At 38.2% G+C, this 21,214-nt stretch overlaps 1 protein-coding gene across 1 annotated transcript in view; it reads right to left on the reverse strand.

Moving 5' to 3' along the window:
- Window positions 1–21,214, reverse strand: part of LOC126965448 (signal-induced proliferation-associated 1-like protein 2) — a 33,605-nt gene that overhangs the window by 1,665 nt on the left and 10,726 nt on the right. Inside the window, exons 6-14 of the mRNA XM_050809074.1 lie at window positions 20,114–20,232; window positions 18,283–18,415; window positions 16,844–17,017; window positions 13,571–13,740; window positions 11,602–11,749; window positions 9,459–9,574; window positions 5,672–5,827; window positions 4,800–4,898; window positions 2,378–2,545 (exon numbers count right to left, since the gene is read on the reverse strand). Of these exons, the coding sequence (XP_050665031.1) occupies window positions 2,378–2,545; window positions 4,800–4,898; window positions 5,672–5,827; window positions 9,459–9,574; window positions 11,602–11,749; window positions 13,571–13,740; window positions 16,844–17,017; window positions 18,283–18,415; window positions 20,114–20,232 (1,283 nt within the window). The remainder of the gene's footprint in view (window positions 1–2,377; window positions 2,546–4,799; window positions 4,899–5,671; window positions 5,828–9,458; window positions 9,575–11,601; window positions 11,750–13,570; window positions 13,741–16,843; window positions 17,018–18,282; window positions 18,416–20,113; window positions 20,233–21,214) is intronic.

Raw genomic sequence — 21,214 nt, forward strand, 5'->3', positions numbered from 1 at the left:
GAAGCAGTAATGTGTAAACATTACTCTGTTTCGGTCTGAAGGGCGCGGGCGCCTGTGCGGCACTGCATTGTAATGGGCAGGGAGTATCATTTTTTTTAAATAAAAATTAGGAAAGTGAAAGGCTTATGGCAAACAACTGAATGACTTTGTACTACTCAACCCGACATTAAATTGGAATATATTTTATAGAGAGTGGAACAAACCAAACCATACGGCATAATATACAGTGACACATAACAACACTACATGTTAAATCTAATTAAATTTATAACACCACGAATGTTCTTCCGTTCTAAGATTACTTTTTATGTATGACCTTATAAAACCAATTATGCAGCAGGAAAATATACATTTGTGAGGCACTCTTGTATTTTTACAATTTACATCTTACTGAAATTAACTATATAAAAATATAAGAAAATAGTAGGCGATATTATGCTCAATGTAAAAAATTACTAAATCTAAAAAATAAAATCATTGTTGTTCTGTCCTGTTATTAACTATACTCTTATAACTGTTTTTCGTTTTGTTTGTTGTAATTTTGTAGGTTTCGTTTTTAGTTTAAAATATCTTTGTTGTTTTTTTTTTCGTTATTGTCCATTGTAAACATAATAAGTATTTAATTTATGGAACTGTTTTGTCTTCTACTTTTTGTATATTTGTAACCTTCATATTGTAAAAGACTGTTCCTGAATAAATAAATAGTATATGGTGTGCGGCCATGATTCAAGATGGACGAAAAAATTACGGAATGGATACCATGGGAAGGCTCTAGACAAAGAGGAAGACAAAACAGAAGATAGAGTGATATTTTTACTCAATTAGGACCGGACTGGATGAGAAGAGCCAGAGATAGAGCGTATTGGAAAGATTTAGGGAAGGCCTTAGCCGTAGAGGCAACTACTACCTAATATATTTATTATAGTTAATTTAGTTCTTATTAATATTTAATTTATAGTTAATTTTAAGTAATTTTTGTATAAAAAATGAAAAGTAGTAGAAATAAAGGCTTTTTTTGTAGACTGGGCATGCGCATTGCGCCGCTCAATCGCGTAATTCACTAAATTTCTTGTATTATCTTTAGTTAGTTAGTGTCTTTAGTTGATATTATTTAGTGTAGTGTAACTTACTTATGAATGTTCTTTAGATTAAGTAGATATTTGTATAGTTTTTTCTTTTTAAGGGTTTCATCTAGTGTGTGTTTAGTGGGTTTTTATTCCACTTTACTTACATTGTTAATATTAATATTTAAACAAGAAAAATAATCGAAATAATATAGATATTGATATATTCTCAAAGCTTACATAATATTATATAGTAATTAGAATATATTTTCTCTATAAGTGATCTTCAGATATCAAAGATGCAGGGACTTTTAATTTATTCAAGTTTCGTTTAGCGAAATATGTTACAGATGATACTTCCTTTTTCTAGCACACACTTATATTTAGTTTAATACCTGTTTTTTTTATATATGTTTATAATAAGGACGATTCATAGATTATTATTTATAAATATTGTTCTCATGTAAGTGACAGTTTGTAATGTTTTTAATGAGAATAAATGATCTTTAAACTGAATATTGTATTATTATTATAACTGACATAGATACGGCGCGACTAGTATACTTTAGTTATTTCCATACTATTATGTCCTATGGTATATTGCTATGGGGCAACGCTGCCGATATTAATACAATATTTGTGCTGCAGAAGAGGGCTATTCGCGCTATTTATCACCTAGGTCCTAGAGAATCATTGAGAGCAAAGTTCAAAGAAATTAACATATTGACTGTTGCTTCTCAATATATTCTTGATAATGTAATGTATGTTCATAGGCACATAAGTGAATTTGCCAGAAACTGTCATAACCATAATGTTAACACCAGGAACAGACATAAACTGATGATGCCTACTACTCGGCTAAGTCGAGTTAGTAAGTCTTTTGTGGGGCGATGTATATGCTTTTACAACAAGATCCCAGACAATGTTCAAAACAAAGGTGTTACGTTATTCAAAAGAATTGTTAAAAAACGTTTGTGTGGTAAAGGTTACTATAACATAAATGACTTTCTTAATGATACCACAGATTGGGAATGGAGCGACCGCCTCATTATTTAATAAAATAATAAGTTTAATTGTACAATGTTACTTTGTAAATGTTACTTTAATTGTAAAACATATTTTTGATGAAAAAAAAAGCCCGCTGAGTTTGTTGCGCCCATTCTTCTCAGGCCTGAGGCATTTACTTTGGAATGGGTGGTAGTTTTTTTGACTTTCAATAAGTGATTTCACATCCTATTTTGAATAAAAATATTTGAATTTGAATTCTTCTGTGAAATAAAGTTCTTAATTCGTAAGTCATAGTGTGCGGGTACCTCCTCCTCCAGCTGCAGCTGGTGTCTCTGGACGCAGGCCGCGTCTGCCTCCAGCGAGGCCACGCGGTCGGCGAGGCCACACGCGCAGGTCACCTCGCTCTGGCCGGGCGCCGCACTCGGACTGCTCACGGTGGCGGTGGCCGCGCCCGGAGTTGTTCTCTCACTGGTCTGCAGACATTTTTCTTAATGAAATTAAGGAACGAGACGAGCAGGACGTTCAGCTCAGGATTCTTGAAAAACCCAAACATTCTGAGCGGTTCTACAATTGCGCTCGTCACCTTGAGACATAAGATGTTAATGTCTCATTTGCCCAGTAATTTCACTAGCTACGGCGCCCTTCAGACCGAAACACGGTACGTAATGCTTCACGGCTAAAATAGGCGCCGATGTCGTACCCATAATCTAGCCGGCTTCCTGTGCAAAGGAGCCTCCCACTGGTTAAAAAACAACATTATTATTGTTATTTTAGTAACATATTAACAAAAATTGGTTTATAAGCTAGAGATTCTACAAAGTTGAGGTTTCCGAACTTTAGCGCTAACTTAAGACAACTGATTACCTAGTTCCTTTTCTTCTTTCACTCACTCACACGTCAGATTTGATGCTATATTAAATTTCATCAAGAATATTTTTGCAAATGTAATATAAGAGTGTAGTACTTATTCATTTACTTGTTTTAACGAATCTATCCGCTATCCGAGTATTTGAGTCAACTCTAAAAATAAGTTGACAGTGTTTCTTTTTAGTGCATATTATATTGTTGTAGAATAGATTTTTTAAGTCAGTTTTGTTTTATAATAAAGGTATTACGTGAATATTAAATGAAATATTCCTCCGGCCATAATTTAAGTAAAGTTTTTATTATAAGGCAATAAAGGCACTAATGTCGCCTTTACTGTAGATGTGCAACTGATGTGCGACCTTGGGACGTCACCTTGTAATAAAACACGCAAGCATAAGCGTTTGTGGATGCATCAGAAAATCCAAGGGTCGCATATTTACAAAAACAAATGAAAAGAAATGATTCATGGCGTGAGCATGCGCGATCGCGTTGCTGCTTTCGTAAGAACTAACTAATAAAATGTCACCCGGTCACTATGATAATGGAATGAAAGTCAGCTTAATAATGCTTTTAACATAGACATAATAGTTTTGGAGCGTAATTGGAGTTTGGAGACGAGACAAAGTTAAGTTAGAAAACATTAAGAGTCAGACAAAATTCAAAAACGCAGACAAGATTTGTCAAAAGCAAAAGTGGAAATGGACTGGACACATTCTGAGGGAAAAGAAAGAGAAATGGACAAAAACCGTTACAGAATGGTTATCCAAGAGACGGGAAACGAAGGAACGGTATAGACAGATTAGAAGGTGGGAGGACGATTTTAAAAGGATAGCAGGACCGGACTGGATGAGAGTAGCCAGAGACCGAATATGGTAGAAGTCTTTAGAGGAGGCCTTTGTCGAGAGACAAATTACTAGTTAAGCTAATCTAAGTTTTATTTATAAGAAAAATTAAGTCACTAGTAATAATAAATTAGTTTTAGGGCCTCATTCACCATGTCCAAGTAAAGCTGTGATTAGTAACTTCTCAATTAACGTTAATTGGAAGCTACATGTTATGAGTATCTTTTGCCAATTTCACAAGCGAAAATTATGTTCTGAGTAACTACTGATTGGTTAAGTGAGTAATGAATCTATCACACGTCATATTCGTTCAATTTAACGTCACATATCACTTGTCAAACGTCATTGCAGATTGTCATTTAAGATTGTGTTGAATGTTGAGCGTTCATTTCACTGTTTAGCACCCGCTGTTTGTTTACCTTTGGAACTAGAAAGCATCTGGAAATAGTATAATACAGTTTTTGTTATTCAGTGTTAAGTAACCAATAAATGTGTAAATATCATTATTTATAAGGATGGGATAAAATTTAAAGAGAGAGAAGTGCATACTTTACACGAGAGAGATATTTTGGTATTATTAAATAGAAATATGGTGATATCTTGGAATTTAAATATACGCATACCTACTTGGTATTTGTTCCACGGAAGAATAATCTAACTCGTCCAATTGATGATCAATCAAATCGAATAAATCCATATCTAATAATTTATTTTTATGCTACCACTGAAATTCGTTGAAAGATGCATAAATCAACAACTGATAATAATAGTAGGCACATAATATGTATAAAGCAACTGTCAAGTAACCGTGCTAATTGGCAGAAGATGCGGCAAGTTAGTTACGGGACAGTTAATCTTAAGATTAGTGTTACTTTAAGGTCGTGAAATTCGCATGTTAATGATACTCGGTGATTAACTTACTTGATAGTTTATTTGAAGGTGGTGAAAGTGGGCCTAAGTATTTGAACGATATGGCAAGAAATGTATTATACAGTTTTTGTGTGCCTAAGGTACTCACCGGTCTGTCGCACCACGAGTCCCGCACGCTGTCAGTGGGCAGCGACTCCAGGGGCGGGTCTGAGGAGTCCAGCGACGGATAGTGATTCTCTTCACATATCTACAAGTAAACATTCAGCTCGATGATATCTTATTCTACTGGATCGAATTAAATTTAGATTTAATAGATGGTAAGTTATATATGTTTTTAATATATTTATATTATTAACAATTTAAATTTTTTATTTTTTATTATACAATTTAAATGTCAGAGGGGGGCGAACGGGCAAGGTATTCCACCTGATGGGAGGTAGTGCGGAAACCACCCATGGACATCCGAAATATAAGGGGGCAAGATATTGAAGGTGGGGTGTGGTTATACTGTAAGCTTGAAGATCCCTCTGTTCAGCCGGTAATTAATTCCACAAAGTGGCGTGGTTGTAGAATATTGTTAAAAACGTTTGTGTGGTAAAGGTTACTATAACATAAATCACTTTCTTAATGATACCACAGATTGGGAATGGAGCGACCGCCCTCGGGCTATTAAATAATTGTTATAATTAAAGTTTAATTGTACAATATTACTTTGTAAACATATTTTTTCGATGAAAAAAAGGCCCGCTGAGTCTGTGGCGCCCGTTATTCTCAGGCCTGAGGCATTCGTTTTGGAATGGGTGGTAGTTTTTGACTTTCAATAAGTGATCTCACATCCTATCTTGAATAAAAATATTTGAATTTGAATGCCAGACCAGATGATGCGGGAGGAATTTAACACTTTGACGTAATGATCGATTCGACTGCTGGTCAACTCGCGATAAGTGCGGTAGAAGATGCAGAGAAAGCCCACATCTCTACTACAACTAGATGAGTTGATCGTCGAGCTGGTGGTGCTACCTGCAGCATGGCTCGCGTGGCGGTGTGAACCAGCGCCGCCCAGTCCAACGCGCTCGTGTCTGGTAACGGGAGAGGCGCACTCCCCACACTCCCTCCTCCTCCTCCATTCTTCTTCCCCTCGCCTAGTTCGGAGTCCATTAGCCGCATCAATTCCTCCTGTTTTTAACAAGAACTATCATTACCAGATTGTACATTAATTCCTGATTGTAACCGAGACGTTTCCTTTCCCAGTACAGGCATAAAGAAATGTTACCGAAATGTATCAAGATTAGAGAAAGGATCACTTTCTTTTTTTTTAAATAAATAAATTCTTTATTTTCATACAGAACATAACAAAAATGAGCAAAAAAAACAACAACCGACCTCGATTTTGTTAAGTTTTTTGATTTTTAGTAAATTGAAGTGCACTAACTAATAATTTCTAAATTTTGGAATTCAGCAATGAACTTAAGCACATTGCCAATTGATTACAGACAGTTAGAAGTTCTGCCACAGATTGCATCCTTACTGTAAGTCGTTAAGGAGTTCCATTGATCACCATATTCGACTACGACAATTACTTGACCATAACTTTACGGTAGGTGACTCAAATATCCAGATAGCATATAAAAGATTCACCCGAGTATCGTTAATTTGATCCTACGTTACTTTGTCATGAGTCCCATAGTCAGAACGTGACCATATTACCTTAGAAGTATATCCTTTCCAATAAAAAAAGATCATCGAAATCAGTTGGCGTAATATTGAGTTATTCGTCCAATTGTCGCGCACATACTTATAGCAAATTTTAAGACTTTTAATGTTTTCTCATAGATGCCATTCTCAGATCGTGACCAATGCAATGGGATCACACGGGAAGCACTAGCTTTCAAAAAAAAAAAGAATTATCAAAATTGGTTCTCCCAGTCAAAAGAACAGAGGTTACAAACAAAAAAATACTAACGAATTGAGAACCTCCTCCTTTTTTGCAGTCGGTTGAAAATGCATAATTAGGCTATGACACAATAGGAAAGGCACAGCTTTACCTGACATGGTATCTTGGATTCAAGTTTCCATGCAGCGCTATTTTTCTGCCATCCCCTCCTCCCTAAGTGTTGAGTAGGAAAGAATATAAAATGGCTCCCCGATTACCTTCTTAAGCTATCTTTTTTGTTGAATGTTTTATTTTTTTTATGGAATAGGAGGACAAACGAGCGTACGGGTCACCTGTTGTTAAGTGATCACCGCCGCCCACAATCGCTTGCAACATTAGAGGAATCACTGGAGCGTTGCCGGCTTTTAAGGAGGGTGTACGCGCTTTTTTTGAAGGTACCCATGTCGTATCGTCCCGGAAACACCGCACAAGGAAGTTCATTCTACAGCTTTGTAGTACGTGGAAGAAAGCTCCTTGAAATCCGCACTATGGAGGACCGCCACACATCCAGATGGTGGGGATGAAATCCTAACTTGTGGTGTGTCGTGCGAAGGTGGAATTCGGCGGCAGGAATCAGGTTAAACAGCTCTTCGGAACACTCCCCGTAATAAATGCGGTAGAAGACACACAAGTGATCGCGTTGCACGCGATCAAATGGATCGAGCTGATACTGGGGTGCGCCAGACCAGACGATGACAGCAATAATCCATGTGTGGCCGGACCTGCGCTTTGTAGAGCGCTAGAATGTGGGCCGGCCTGAAGTATTGCCGTGCTCTATTAATGACGCCCAGTTTCTACGAAGCCAATTTGACTTTGCCCTCCAGATGGCCACGAAATTGGGAATCGCTCGAGATTTCGAGACCCATTATTCCATGATGGCCACCGGTCCTCGACACTAACCTATGCGAAACATAGCGGCACTAGGCCGCTACTTCACGCCGGTATTCTGTGCGAGTGTGGTAATTCACCTGGACGAGTCTGGCCCGATTGTGCTGACGTCAAAAGACGGCAGTGTGACTCTCCCACTTCACTCACTTATATAAAAATAAAGAGTGGTATTACCCTTGCAAGTGTATGTGTGTATGGAACTGTGTACGTATCAGTGTTTGAGTGTCAGCGTGTGTTTATATCCGCATACAGAAAAATCGTTTAGAGAAAGGAATTTCCGACCATTGCCTGGTTAGGAGTGTAGTGCCTATTCGACGCCAACGTCGCAGACCACCAGCGACCCGCCGCGTTTGGCACTACAAGTCAGCAGATTGGGATAGGATGCGTTCCTTTTTTGCATCCTACCCTTGGGGCAGGGTTTGTTTCCCTTCGCATGATCATGATGAGTGCTTGCGCCGTTGCATTAGCCGATGCGATACTACAGGGCATGGATATTTTTATACCAAGCTCTGTAGTACCGATCGGTGGCAGATCACAGCCCTGGTTCGATGCGTCAGATAAAGCAGCATCTGACTGCAAAAAATATGCGTATCGAACTTGGGTTGCGGCGCTGGGCACAAAGGATCCGAACTGCAAAGTTCTTAAGACGAAATATAACCGTGCTTCCAGATTTTTTAAGCGGCAAATCGTCCGTCCGAAGTCAAAGCACGTCGTCAAAATCGGCGAGCAGCTTTCCAGTTACCCGACTGGAACACGCAAGTTCTGGTTGTTGTCGAAAGCTGTTCTTGGTAACTTCAACAAGCCGTACATGGCGCCGTTGCACATGAGGAATGACACCCTGGCTCATAGGGCAAAAGAGAAAGCCGATCTCCTGTGCGCTCTTTTCGCCTCCAACTCGACTCTTGACGACAACGGAAAAACACCGCCGACCATCCCGCGGGGTTAGAGTGAGGCAGGCATAGCCTGAAGTACTGTTCTGACAGAAAACTGTTAGGCGAGCTCTGTTTTCGTTGGACGGGGATGACCTTGTTGAAGTTATACTTCTTTAGGCGCGTTGTGAAAAAATTATGAGAGTGAAATTTTAAGATGCGCGCTTCACACTGTTACACATAAGTAATAGGGTGAAGTTGGTCCTAAAAATTTTATGACGTTTGCGACATTCGTATTTTTTTTGAATTCTTCGTCCATTATTAGTATAGGCAAAAGGTTCAAGCCCGTACAGCCGTACTCGTTATTTAATAATTAGTTGTCAAAGCCATTGTTGCAAGAATTTTACACTGTTGTTCTTTCTACAAACGTAAAATAGCATGAGGAATTAATAAATTTAAGGATCTTGCTTTGCTAGGTCAAAGAAGTATGTTACTTGTTGCGTGCATACATAAGTACACACATACTTTTTTGTTTGTATAAACGAGTAGTGTTGAGTAGGACAAACAAGAGGCGGTACATTTGTCCCGTACATAACGTCAAAATGTAAGAGCGGCTCGAAATTTAAAATTGTACTATTTCAAATTTTATGTCGCGGTAGTCGCGTGACGCGCTCTCACTACTCAACTACTCAGTACTCACTCTGTAACACTATATTGTGTAGTTGTGTACTGTGAGAGAGTGAGGGAGCGAGTGGCATGCTACAAAACAATTAAAACAAATGCACAATAAATAACGAAAAATTAAATTTTGTTAAATGGAATATCTTATTTTTTGTAATACATTAAGATCACAGTTTATTAAATAAATTTTTTACTATAAATTTACCAATACTTAAAATTATATTTGTTATATTATTTTATTTACCTACACAATAACATTACTATGTCGTTCGTTCCGACTGCAATAACATCAAATGTCATATTTGTACTCGTACCTTCAAAAGTGTCACCTCGCCTCATTTGAAGTAGGATTGTACTGCCTCAGTGCAAAAAAGAGGCTTCTCTTACAAACTCATTTTCAAATCGTGTCCTACCCATCACTATAAACGAGTGTTACCGTGAGCGAGGAGGTATTGGCTGCTCGCGGTCGCCGCGGGTGTCGCGGGGAGCAGTCGTCCTGCGACCGACGCCGCACGGCCGCACCCGGAGACGGAGCGCTGCGACCCGACCCTCCTGCGACACGGTATATATAATGGGATGTTTGGACGTAATTAACAAAATATATTTATACTTCTATGAGTGTGATTAACGCGGTTCCCTTATAAAGTCTTCATATCACTCTATTTAAATAAAAGTACATTTATATATACTAAGCTGACACAGCAAACGTTGTATTGCCGATATTAAAATCGCGATACAAAAGTAACTGTTGATCGTAGATGGGTGAAAATTCATTGGACTCATAATCAAACAAATTTAAGAAAAAAGTCAAAAAAAAATAAAAAAAAAAATTTCGTTTGGACCACCCTTAACATTTATGGGGATGAAAAATAGATGTCCGATTCTCAGACTTTCCCAATATGCACTCAAATTTTCATGGGAATGACACGAGAATTTTATGTATTAGATAGATAATAGGTATATTTTACATACATACATCACAATTCATATTTTTTGTAAGATTAAAGTTAATGAATTTTACTTTTATTCTTCAACAGCAGAGATAAATAAGTTTTTTAAATAGTTTAACACTAAATTTTACCAAATGCAAAACTTTTACTTCACGTATTCATCATATACATATGGCCTAGAAAGTGAAAGGAGCAAAAGGTGGTGATAAAGAGAAAGTGAAAAGACATCTCCATGGCGTCAACGTCAACACACTTCAGCTACAACGAGATAGGACGTTAATCTACCCGATGTGAAAATTATAATCAGGACAACAAGCATTTTGATCGCGCCATTCTCTTTAACTGTACGTTTAGATTTAAGGTATGTGACATCCTATAGAACGAACATAAGCGCCAAGCTTAAGTTTTTTCTGATGATACGCAAATAAGTCCTAGCGAGAATTTTTATTTCATGCGAAATTTTTTTTTGTTTTCTCATAATATTTCGACGAATTCCATCTTTAATAGCATTAACAGCCTTTTAAGTACGAAACGCATCCGACCGCTCCGATTTTTTATCGTCTTGGACAGAGGATATGTCTACCGTACGATATACGAACAGCTTTTTATAGCTTATGAAGTATTTTGAAAATGACCGACGGCCCTGTACATACTTTCTGCGAGATGCGCCATTTTCTTTTTAACACTCCATTATGTTATTGTTATTTTAAATTAACCTCGACAAAAGTAAAGTCAGGAAGTGATCGATGTTTTTAACATACTAAAAGCGTTTCAAATTTGAATTCAAGAAAATAATAATGAATAGTTTTTAAGCTAAATTCTCAAAACATTCGTGATACATTGTAACCTAAAATTTTCTAACGTTTGCGACATTCGTTAATTTTTTTGGTTTCTTCGTCCATTATTAGGACAGGCAAAGGGTTCAAGCCTATACAGCCGCATTCATTATTTAATAATTATTTGGCAAGCCATCTTTGCAAGATTGTTTTTTCTAAAAATGTAGAATATCACGAGGAATAAATCATTCTAATGATTTTTACTTCGCTAGGCCAAAGAAGTATAACTTCTTGCGTGCATACATAAGTATACACACACTTTTTTTTTAATAATGCTATAGGTATGTAAGGTGTCGTCAGGCGGTACTGACCGGCAGGGGGGTGCAACTTCCCTACAATGGCACATGAAAAAAAATTGCATTGAAAGTGCTGTCATCTATTCTATTAGGTACGCTGCAACTTCACCACGATGGCGATAATTTAACATACATGATAGATGGATAGATGGAGCTAGTGATAGCAAAAAAACTCACTTACCTTACTTATTAAAGACTTCACTATCGTGTTGTAATTATTGCATGGCTCTACTTATTTAAAGGTGACTGCTGAACTTAATAAACGAATAATTATTTCCACTCGCACATAACAAACATCAATATGCATTCAATACGATCTACAATAATAGTAAAAAGTAAAAACTATAAACATAATTAGCGCCATCTAGCGACGGTACGCTAAGAGCGTAAAAATAACGCAGCGCCATCTCTTGGCCTGGGTACACTGATTTTACAAAATAAAAACATGAGTTACACATCTCTATATGTCTAGTATATAGTGTATTATCTATACTGACCGGTGCCGTATCCCTCGCTGTCGGAGCGCGGCGGCGACGCGGGGCGCGAGTCGTGCGGGGCCCTCCTCCGGCCCGCCTGCTGCGCCCAGCCCTCGCCCGCGTAGCTCTGACACTCGCAGCGCGCGCCCGGCGCCACCGACAGCGTCACCTGCGGGAGAACACGTGTGTTGCACACATCACGCCACAGACACTAAAGCGCGGTTTCCACCAAAGCGACGATGCGTGTAGGCTGGCGTGATGACGTCATTCTTTCGTAGACATCACGTGACTGATTTCAAGCTCGCACAGCTAAGATCACCTCTCCGCTTTGGTGGAAATAATCTGACAGCTTCGCGGCTTATCTCCTCTCTGCTTTGGTGGATACCAGGCCGAAGAGTGTAGGCGGTGGTGATCAAATACCATCAGATGATCCGTACGCTTGTTTCTCCTCCTCTTCCGCAAAATAATGCACGGGTACACGCGTTTTCACACGCAATTCAAAGATTGATAAAAATGCTGAATTTATAGTAAAACTAATTTTATAGCTGAAATAAAACTTTTTCTAAAAAAGTATAGGTATGTGTGCCAATATTTAAAAAAGAGGAAAAAAGGAATTTAAAAAAAAAATCGATGCGGAATTACAAAGTTATCAGAGTGGTGTGGTAATGTGACTGGTATGGATCAGATACGTTCCGTCACCAATTTTAATTTAAACATTTGATTAGTTTCCTTTCTTCTAAGCGAGCTGGAGCTTCTATTAAAGGAACGTTATTGACACTGATCTCTACTTTAAACTACTGGACTGGCGGCTGTCAAAGTGCTTTTGTGCCTGTTTGATACTCGCCATTTTGGCGCTGTTGGCCATGTAGCGAGAGTCTGCGGTACTAAAACTGGTGATGACAACCTCAGCAAACATCAATAGATGGTGGAAACTATTTACAAAAAAATGTATTCCTTATTACGTTGATTCCTGAAGTATAAATAAAACGGAAAACGAACGGAATTAATTCACAACGCAATATAACTTCAGTGTATTGTGCGGTCCTTCGCAGCCATTTGTATTATACGCCAAAATTAGTTCTTTGGACGCTTGTGAGTGGCGCTTCAAATAGGCACAAAAAATTGCTGTCAAACATGTACCGTCTGTCCAGTGGTATTTATACAGGTCAGTGGTAGAAACGCTATAAAGTGTAATTCAGTTGACTTTTAAACAATAAACAGATAAACCGACTTTTCACAAAACTGATTATCTCTACACGTCATTATAATAACGTATCAAGGGTCTTTGGGTATTTGTTTCAAAAGTCGTTTTGACGTAACACGTCACTTTTAAAATAACGTTTAATATTAATAACAGTTAAATTACAACGATTAAATAATGAGAGAAATGATGTTGAAGATGTGGTCAATACTAATTGCTTAAATTGAACAATACAATAATTTGAAGACTTAATTTATTTACCTCTGTAATCTTAGCTAATCTGTGTTTTAGGACCGGTATTTTGCCTGATTTATTAAAGAAAGATATGATTACTCCTGTGTACAAAGGTGGGGACAGAGACAATATAACAAATTATGGACCCATATCGGTATTACCTGTTTTATCAAAAATCTTAGAAAAAATTCTAAACATAAGACTATTAAATTACCTAGAAAATTTTTACATAATATCATAGTAAAATTGCACTGATCGCCTGGATACTACCACTAAATTATGATGATATTGAGTTGCTCTTACGACACATACGCTAAAACACACACACACACACACGTACATTTTAAATATTACTAAGTTCTCTAAATTGTTATTTTAAGACTAAGAAAGAGCGGAGCCTCCTGGCACAAGCATTCTTTATATGCTTAAAAGGAGGTCCTTGCCACTATTTATTATGGAAAATTTATTAAAACTAATAAATAATTTTATTATTATTATTAATATAATGTTTGTTATATCGATGATGCGCGTGTCGTAAGCGGTGCGTGTACTGACCGTCACGGGGTCGGAGGTCTTGAGCAGGTCCACGAGGTGGTCGTGCGGCAGCGCCACCACGGCCGCGCGGCACACCTCCAGCAGCCGGGCTCCGCGCCGCACGCCCGCTCGCGCCGCAGGCCCGCCGCCCTCCACCGCCGTCACCAGGCCGTCCGGCTGCACGTGGAACCCTTCAACAATCACTTGTCACTTAGCGTATGCTGAGCGACAGCAGGCGGTCGTCTGTTCCCAATGGTACTGATTTGTGGAGTGTCTGTCTGGAACTGAAGAGGCTGAAGTATACGCTCATATCTCCAAAGAAGCTTATAAGCTAAGCAATAAATGCTCGGAAAAATTCAAGGTGGTCATCATTACCATTATTATAATTCAGTTAACGGCATGAAGCACCCACTCAACCTAGACTGGAAGTCAACATTCTAGAATTTATAAGAGCAAACTCTTATTAATAACGCTTAGACTGACCCCGTCTAGTCCAGATCTAAGCCCCTTGGATTCTTAGTCTGTTCTAAGCGATACTTACATGTAACATTACACATTAAATCTCAAGCGTTACAAAGATACTATACTAAAGAAAATATACAATCAAAATTATAAACTACTTATCTTATTTTATAGAGCTTACAGGCATCATACTCTCAAATCTTTTCTTACATTCTATGACCAGACATCCCATCGAGCTGGCAAAAAGATCGCATTGTGGTGCTACCTCAAGTACAGAGTTTAGAAGACAGACGGCTCGTATTACAGGCGTGTGCAGGCGGCTGCGCTAACAGTGCCTGCGTTTTGTAGATATAAGGAGTCCTCTGAACTCCTAACTGCCTTTGACTAACTTTAGGTCATCAGCAAACAGTAACACCTCAAAATCCTGTATAGCATCTGGGAGATCGTTTATGAGTAGAACAAAAAGTAAAGGTCCCAAATTCGACCCCTGACTAATTCCAGAACGCGTTCTATATCGCGGATTAGGTACAAACGCAACATATTTATTAAATATGGTACGTTTATACGCCGACATTCAGTCATTTAATAATATTTGAAACAAGCAGTGTGTAAATTTCCCATAGCAACAGTGCGCAAACCATCCATTAGTGGCCAGACATATTAAAGGCCTAAATTAAAGCCAAGGATAGCCATTTACAATTGGATTCTTTTTTATTTGTTGCTTAGACTTATACGTTACTGAGACAATAAATAAATAGATATAAATTTTATTAGGATTATAATATTTAAAAACTAATTTTCAGGCCAGATTAGGTATACAAATTTTGTTAGATTAAAGATATGATTCCATACTTTTGTTTGAGCTTGTATTTTCATAATAAGACCGACGTTACAAATAACTTTATACAGTAAAATTGCCAAATAAAAATTAAACAAAAAACAACTGACTTCAAAAAAACAATTTAAAACAATAGATATAATATGCACTTACTCACAAGTAAAAGAGTAATTGCATATTTTTATTTAATTAATGAATCTAATTCTAGTTACAATTATTGTTATTTTTGGAATCGATGTCGATGATAATACAACAGAGCTGTACATACCTTTAAGAAAGCTATACTGTTATCATAGTGTTCCTTTTATATTGTTAATTATTTTTGTATAGTCTAGAATAGATTGTTCGTGTGTCTATAATAAATACATAAACAAACATAAAAAATACCATCGAATTGAGAACCAGAGAAAAGAAAAAAAGAAGAAAATTGAGAAACAGAGCAAGATCACTCCTGTATTTAACTCGGGAGATAAAGTTAACCCCACCAATTTTAGACCCATATCAATACTACAAACCTTTAGCAAGATTTTCGAAAAAATTATGTTAATGCAATTAATTAACCATTTTTACAATAATAACCTCATACATAATAAACAATATGGTTTTACTCAAGGTCTTTCAACCACAGATACTCGATACTAGTAAATAAGAAATGTTTTGGATGCTTGGGAGGATTCATCTGATGCGTTAGGAGTGTTTTGTGATTTATCCAAGGCATTCGACTGCGTCCATCATGAAACCTTACTTAAAAAATTTCACCACTATGGGGTTAGAGATGTTTCTTTAGATCTAATAAAATCGTACTTGTGTAATAGGATTCAAAGAGTAAACATTAATGGAAAAAGATCAACTGGCTCTATCATATCGATGGGTGTACCCCAGGGCTCAATCTTGGGTCCTTTTTTGTTCCTGGTTTACGTCAATGATTTACCATATATTATTCAAAATAAACATGATATTATACTGTTTGCTGATGATACATCTTTGTTATTTAAAATAAAACGCTAGCAAAAAAAATTCTGTCAGGTTGACGACGACATTTCTGAAGTAGTAAATTGGTTTAATGTTAATAACTTACTTTTAAACGAAAGGAAAACAAAATGTGTAAGGTTTACACTTCTAAATATAAAGCACCAACCAACACCTATAAAAATTAATAATGACAAACTTGATGTAGTAGAAACGACAACATTCCTAGGCATTACATTAGACTTTAAGCTACAATGGGGTGCTCATATAAAAAACTTATGAAATCGACTTAGCTCTGCAGCATTTGCGATAAAAATAATTAGGCAGCTGACAGATGTTGAAACGTCTAGATTTGTATATTTCAGCTACTTTCATAATGTCATGTCTTACGGAATTATATTTTGAGGTAGGGCTGAAGATATTGACAACATATTTGTGCTGCAGAAAAGAGCAATTCGAGCAGTCCATAAAATGCGTTCAAGGGATTCATTGAGAGAAAAGTTTGGTGAAATAAATATTATGACAGTACACTGCCAGTACATATACGAGAACCTCCTATACGCTCATAAACATATTAGCCAATTTAAAAAGAATAGTGATGTACACGGTGTCAATACTCGAAACAAACATAAACTCGCAATTCCATCTACTAGGCTCCGTAAAATTGCTAAATCTTTTAAAGTGGATTGTGTTATATTTTATAATAAACTCCCAAATGAAATTAAAATATTACCAATTAAAAAAATTAAACGTATCGTAAAAAATAAATTAACATCTAAGGCCTAAAGTTGGAATTAGTGTTCTAAATTTTCTTAAAGAATATTGTTATACTCATTTGAATGCTATTGTAACTTTTGTAGTTCATCCTGACTTGCTCTAAATAACTTATAAAGTTTTACAGTGAATAAAGATTTTTTTGACTTTGACTTTGAACCTCCTCCTTTTTTGAGGTCGGTAAAAAATAAAGGTACAACCTACTGGTTTATAATTTAAAGAATGTATGTTTTTATAAATAAATCCCTCACCGAGTTGTGAGCCGGCGCCCCGGTCCAGCGTGATCTCCCGCAGCGCGTGCGCGTGCGCCGGCGCGGCGTGCGCCAGACGCCGGACGAGCGCGTCCCCGCCGCCCGCCGCGCGCACCCGCACGCTCTCCCCGCGGTGATAGTACAGGCGCGTCCACTCGCCGCTCACGACCCACCCTGCAACCATAATAGCCGACCTCCTGTACTGTCGTTCATCATCATCATTTCAGACGGAAGACGTCCACTGCTGGTCTAAGGCCTCCTCGCCATGACGATCGGTCCTGCGTTGCCCTAATCCAAACTATTCCGGCAATCTTGACCAGATCGTCGGATCATCTTATGCGAGGCCTCCGAACACATTCAAAAACTTTACTGCCCCAACGGCCACCTGTCCGTCGAGCTATGAGCCCTGCCCACAGCACTTCAGTTTCGAAATCATCTGCGCTACGTCGGTAGCTTTGGTTCTCCTACGAATCTATTCATTTCTGATTCGATCTCGCAGAGATCGCATCTCCATTGCCCTCTGAGCGACAAAGAGCTTCCTCATAAAGCCCATAGTTACCGACCACGTCTGCGTTCCGTATGTCATCACTGGTAACACACACTGGTTAAAAACCTTCGTTTTCAGACACCGTGTTATCTACGATGAGAAGAGCTTCGCGAACACTGCCCAACGGACGTGTTAAATTCAACGAGTGACCTCTTTCCCAAAATTGGACCTGCCCACTGGATTATTTGTGCAAGGTAGACGTACTCGTCAAGAATTTCGGGAGTACAGTTCCCAACTGCTACGGGTATAGGTGCGACGGAATTAGGCATAATGTTCGTGTTCTCCATTTTTATTTTTAGACCTACTCCTTGAGAAACTGTATTGAGGCCATCGAGCATATAGCTGAAGTCTTCCACGGTCAGCCACGATTACGAAATCATCTGCGAATCGAAGGTAAGTGATGTATTCGCCGTTGATATTGATGCCCAGCCCGTTCCAATCCAGAAACTTAAATACATCTTCCATTGCAGTGGTGGACAGCTTCGGCGATATGACATCCAACTCCCCGCTGCAGGCTTCGAGAACTAATCTTGAAGACGGACTGACAAGGTGGCGTGCTGTGCCCTTGCCAAATATATCCCTTATCGTAGCAAATCTTAGACTTTTTAAATGTAAGAGATGTTTTAAAAATATTACAATTTTTTTTCTTCACATATTTTTTTTTTTATTTATGACTTCAAAGTAGTACGTAGAGATGTGTTACTGATAGCTCTAATATTAAAGTGAAAGACGAATATTGGCCAAAATGGCCGCCTTTTTTTTTCGAAAGTATTTTACATAGGTACGTAATGTTTTATTATCTAGTACGATAACACGGACCCTTCGTTATTCGCGCTCGTCCGGTGTAGCACTTAGTGTAAAAGTATAAGAAACCAGAAGTAAGTTATCTTACCGAGCAACGTGTTAGTAGGTACGACCAGCACGATCTGTCGAGACAGTTCTTCCACGATGACGATGGAGTCTGTCGATATACCCATGATGCACTCCAGGAGCACTCCACCCGCTCCTTCGTCTTGGACTTGTATCTACAATTAAAAAATATAAAAAAAACGTTTATTTTCAGATAACTACGATCCATTGATAGTTAACTTATCATCTAATTGTGTTAGTAATTATATCTACGAAGGGACATATTTATCTTATATCTTTAAACGAGCAAATCTTGTATATATATATATATATATATATATAATATCTGAATATATATATATAATATCTGAATCTCGGTAACGTCTCCAACGATTTTCATAAAATTTTGTATACAGGGGATTTCAGGGGCGTTAAATCGATCTAGCTAAAACTAGTAAATTTCGCCACTATATACAAAGATTATAATAGCTCAGTTGGGACAGTGGGTGATCCGGAAAGCAGAAGACCCCGGTCTGATGTCCTATTAGTTTTTTTTTGTGTTCAAGTTTTGTACATTCTTAAAAATCCGAGAAAGGCTCAGTCGTCCGGATATTTTTTATTAAATGGCCAACAAACAGACAGTCCCCGCTGTCGGCCTTCGGATATCGCCTTCAGATAACTATTACTGCTGCCTCGTAATCGGCGTAGTAGATAAGTCGCTTTTTTACGTAGAACGGCGCTAAAGCTATTCACCTCTGCGTGTGCTAACATAGCTGACGCCCTACAAAAACGTGACAGCTCCAACAGTGCTCTGGAGGCGTTGTTATACTGGACTCGAAGGGCGCTGTACGATTTATTAGTATAGCACGCCCACAGGCTACTCGAGTAGATCGATGTCCAGTACGCTTTAAAAAGAGTTTCACTTCATTCGATTTCAATTTTTTTTTTGAATTTTCATAATTACTAAATCATTTTATTATTATTTACTTAGCACGCTTAACAGTTACGATCTGTTCATATCTACCCGTGTTATTGTCACTACAATAAGTCCAGTAGTCTAGGAGATTAGCCTGAACAAGTAGTCAGGCAGATAAGTACGGCGTTCAATAGAAATTGAGAATACGAATGTTGCCGGTGTAATTTTGATTCAATCTAATTGTTTTGGAGTGTAATATTTGACTCGGGTCATTACAAGTTCCTTTTAATGACCCGCAACCATCAACGCGCTCAGTGAGGCGGTGTAAACTATGCCCAAACGGCGTATCCAAATGTTTAGTTACAGTTGTCAGGTTTTTAAGAATTACGCCGTTGTTGTGTCGGTGTCACATGCAAGATTTTTTTTAAATGAAAATAAAGGGACGAGACGAGCTGGACGTTCAGCTGTTGGTAATTGATATGGCCTGCCCATACAAAGCAGTGCCGCTCAGGATTCTTGAAAAACCCAAAAATTCTGAGCGGCACTACAATTGCGCTCGTCACCTTGAGACATAAGATGTTAACTCTCATTTGCCCAGTAATTTCACTAGCTACGGCGCCCTTCAGACCGAAACACAGTAAAGTTTACACATTACTGCTTCACGGCAGAAAAGGCGCCTATTTATTTTGAATTTTTGGGCTTTTCAAGAATCCTGAGCGGCACTGCATTGTAATGGGCAGGGCGCATCAATTACCATCAGCTGAACATCCTGCTCGTCTCGTCCCGTATTTTCATAAAAATCGTAAAGCTCGTGTAAGTTATTATTGAAAGAAAGATTAACAACATTGGTTGTCTCGGCAGGTTGCGTTTAATGTTGATGGATTGGCTTTTGGATAAATTTATTGGCAGACACCCACATTATTAAAATAAAAGACTACAATAATAATAAAGTACTCACATGGTAACACAACGCGCCCCCCACTAACATGTCGGTGGCACAGTCGTCGACTTTTGCCACAACTGTATTGTTGCTGCTAGAGCTGTTACTGGTTTTCATTAACAACGATGAAAATATAGCTGAAAGAAAAAAAAAACGGTTATAATGTGAGCAATTAAAAATGAGGAAAACACATTTTCAAAAAGAATAGTGACTTGTCGATTTATCAGGAAAAAACACGACATCCGAATAAGAAAACACCTTTTGACAAAGGAAGAGGTCTTTAGGAGACGTCTTTTTTTATGAAAACAAGGGACGAGACGAGCAGGACATTCAGCTGATGGTAATTGATACGCCCTGCCCATAACAATGCAATGCCGCCCAGGATTCTTGAAAAACCCAAAAATTATGAGCGGCACTATAATTGCGCTCGTTACCTTGAGACATAAGATGTTAAGTCTCATTTGCAAAGTAATTTCAATAGCTACGGCGCCCTTCGGACCTAAACATAGTAATGTTTACACATTACGGCTTCATAGCAGAAATAGGCGCCGTTGTTGTACCCATAATCTAGCCGGCATCCGGTGGAAAGCAGCCTCCCACTGGTCTGTGATTAATCCAGAAAGTGTTAAGCATTTGGAAGAGTTGGTTGCAGTGACAGGCCAAACAACACAAAATGGATCAAATTCAGGAGTTTTTATTACAAGTATGGTGAGGTCCGCAACATTGGCTCAGTCGAGGTTGCTCTATCTATGACACGACGCGGTTTCGAAAGTAAAGAAAAATATTACAACTACTCACGGACGAGTAAAAAACGAAGGACTCCGCGCCGTGATATTAGCAAGTGAAGCACCGTTATGCTAGTGTGTGTGCGGTTACGGGGGATTCGAGTTACACATTTTTTTCTCCCTTAAATAATCATATATTGTTACAAATACTTTTATAGTATCGTTTTTACTTTTTCACAACGCACGACGGCATTTTTAAAATATTTTATTGCGACGCAAACTGATCTAGAAAATGTCATAATGGCGGCCGATTGGCTTGTATTAGTGTAAGTGTGTGCGTGGGGCAATGTATTTACTCGTTTACCGGCTTGTTTGGTGCTTCACTGTTATGTAA

This window comes from Leptidea sinapis, chromosome 7 (assembly GCF_905404315.1).
Source record: "Leptidea sinapis chromosome 7, ilLepSina1.1, whole genome shotgun sequence".
In the NCBI taxonomy this organism is placed as follows: Eukaryota; Metazoa; Arthropoda; class Insecta; order Lepidoptera; family Pieridae; genus Leptidea; species Leptidea sinapis.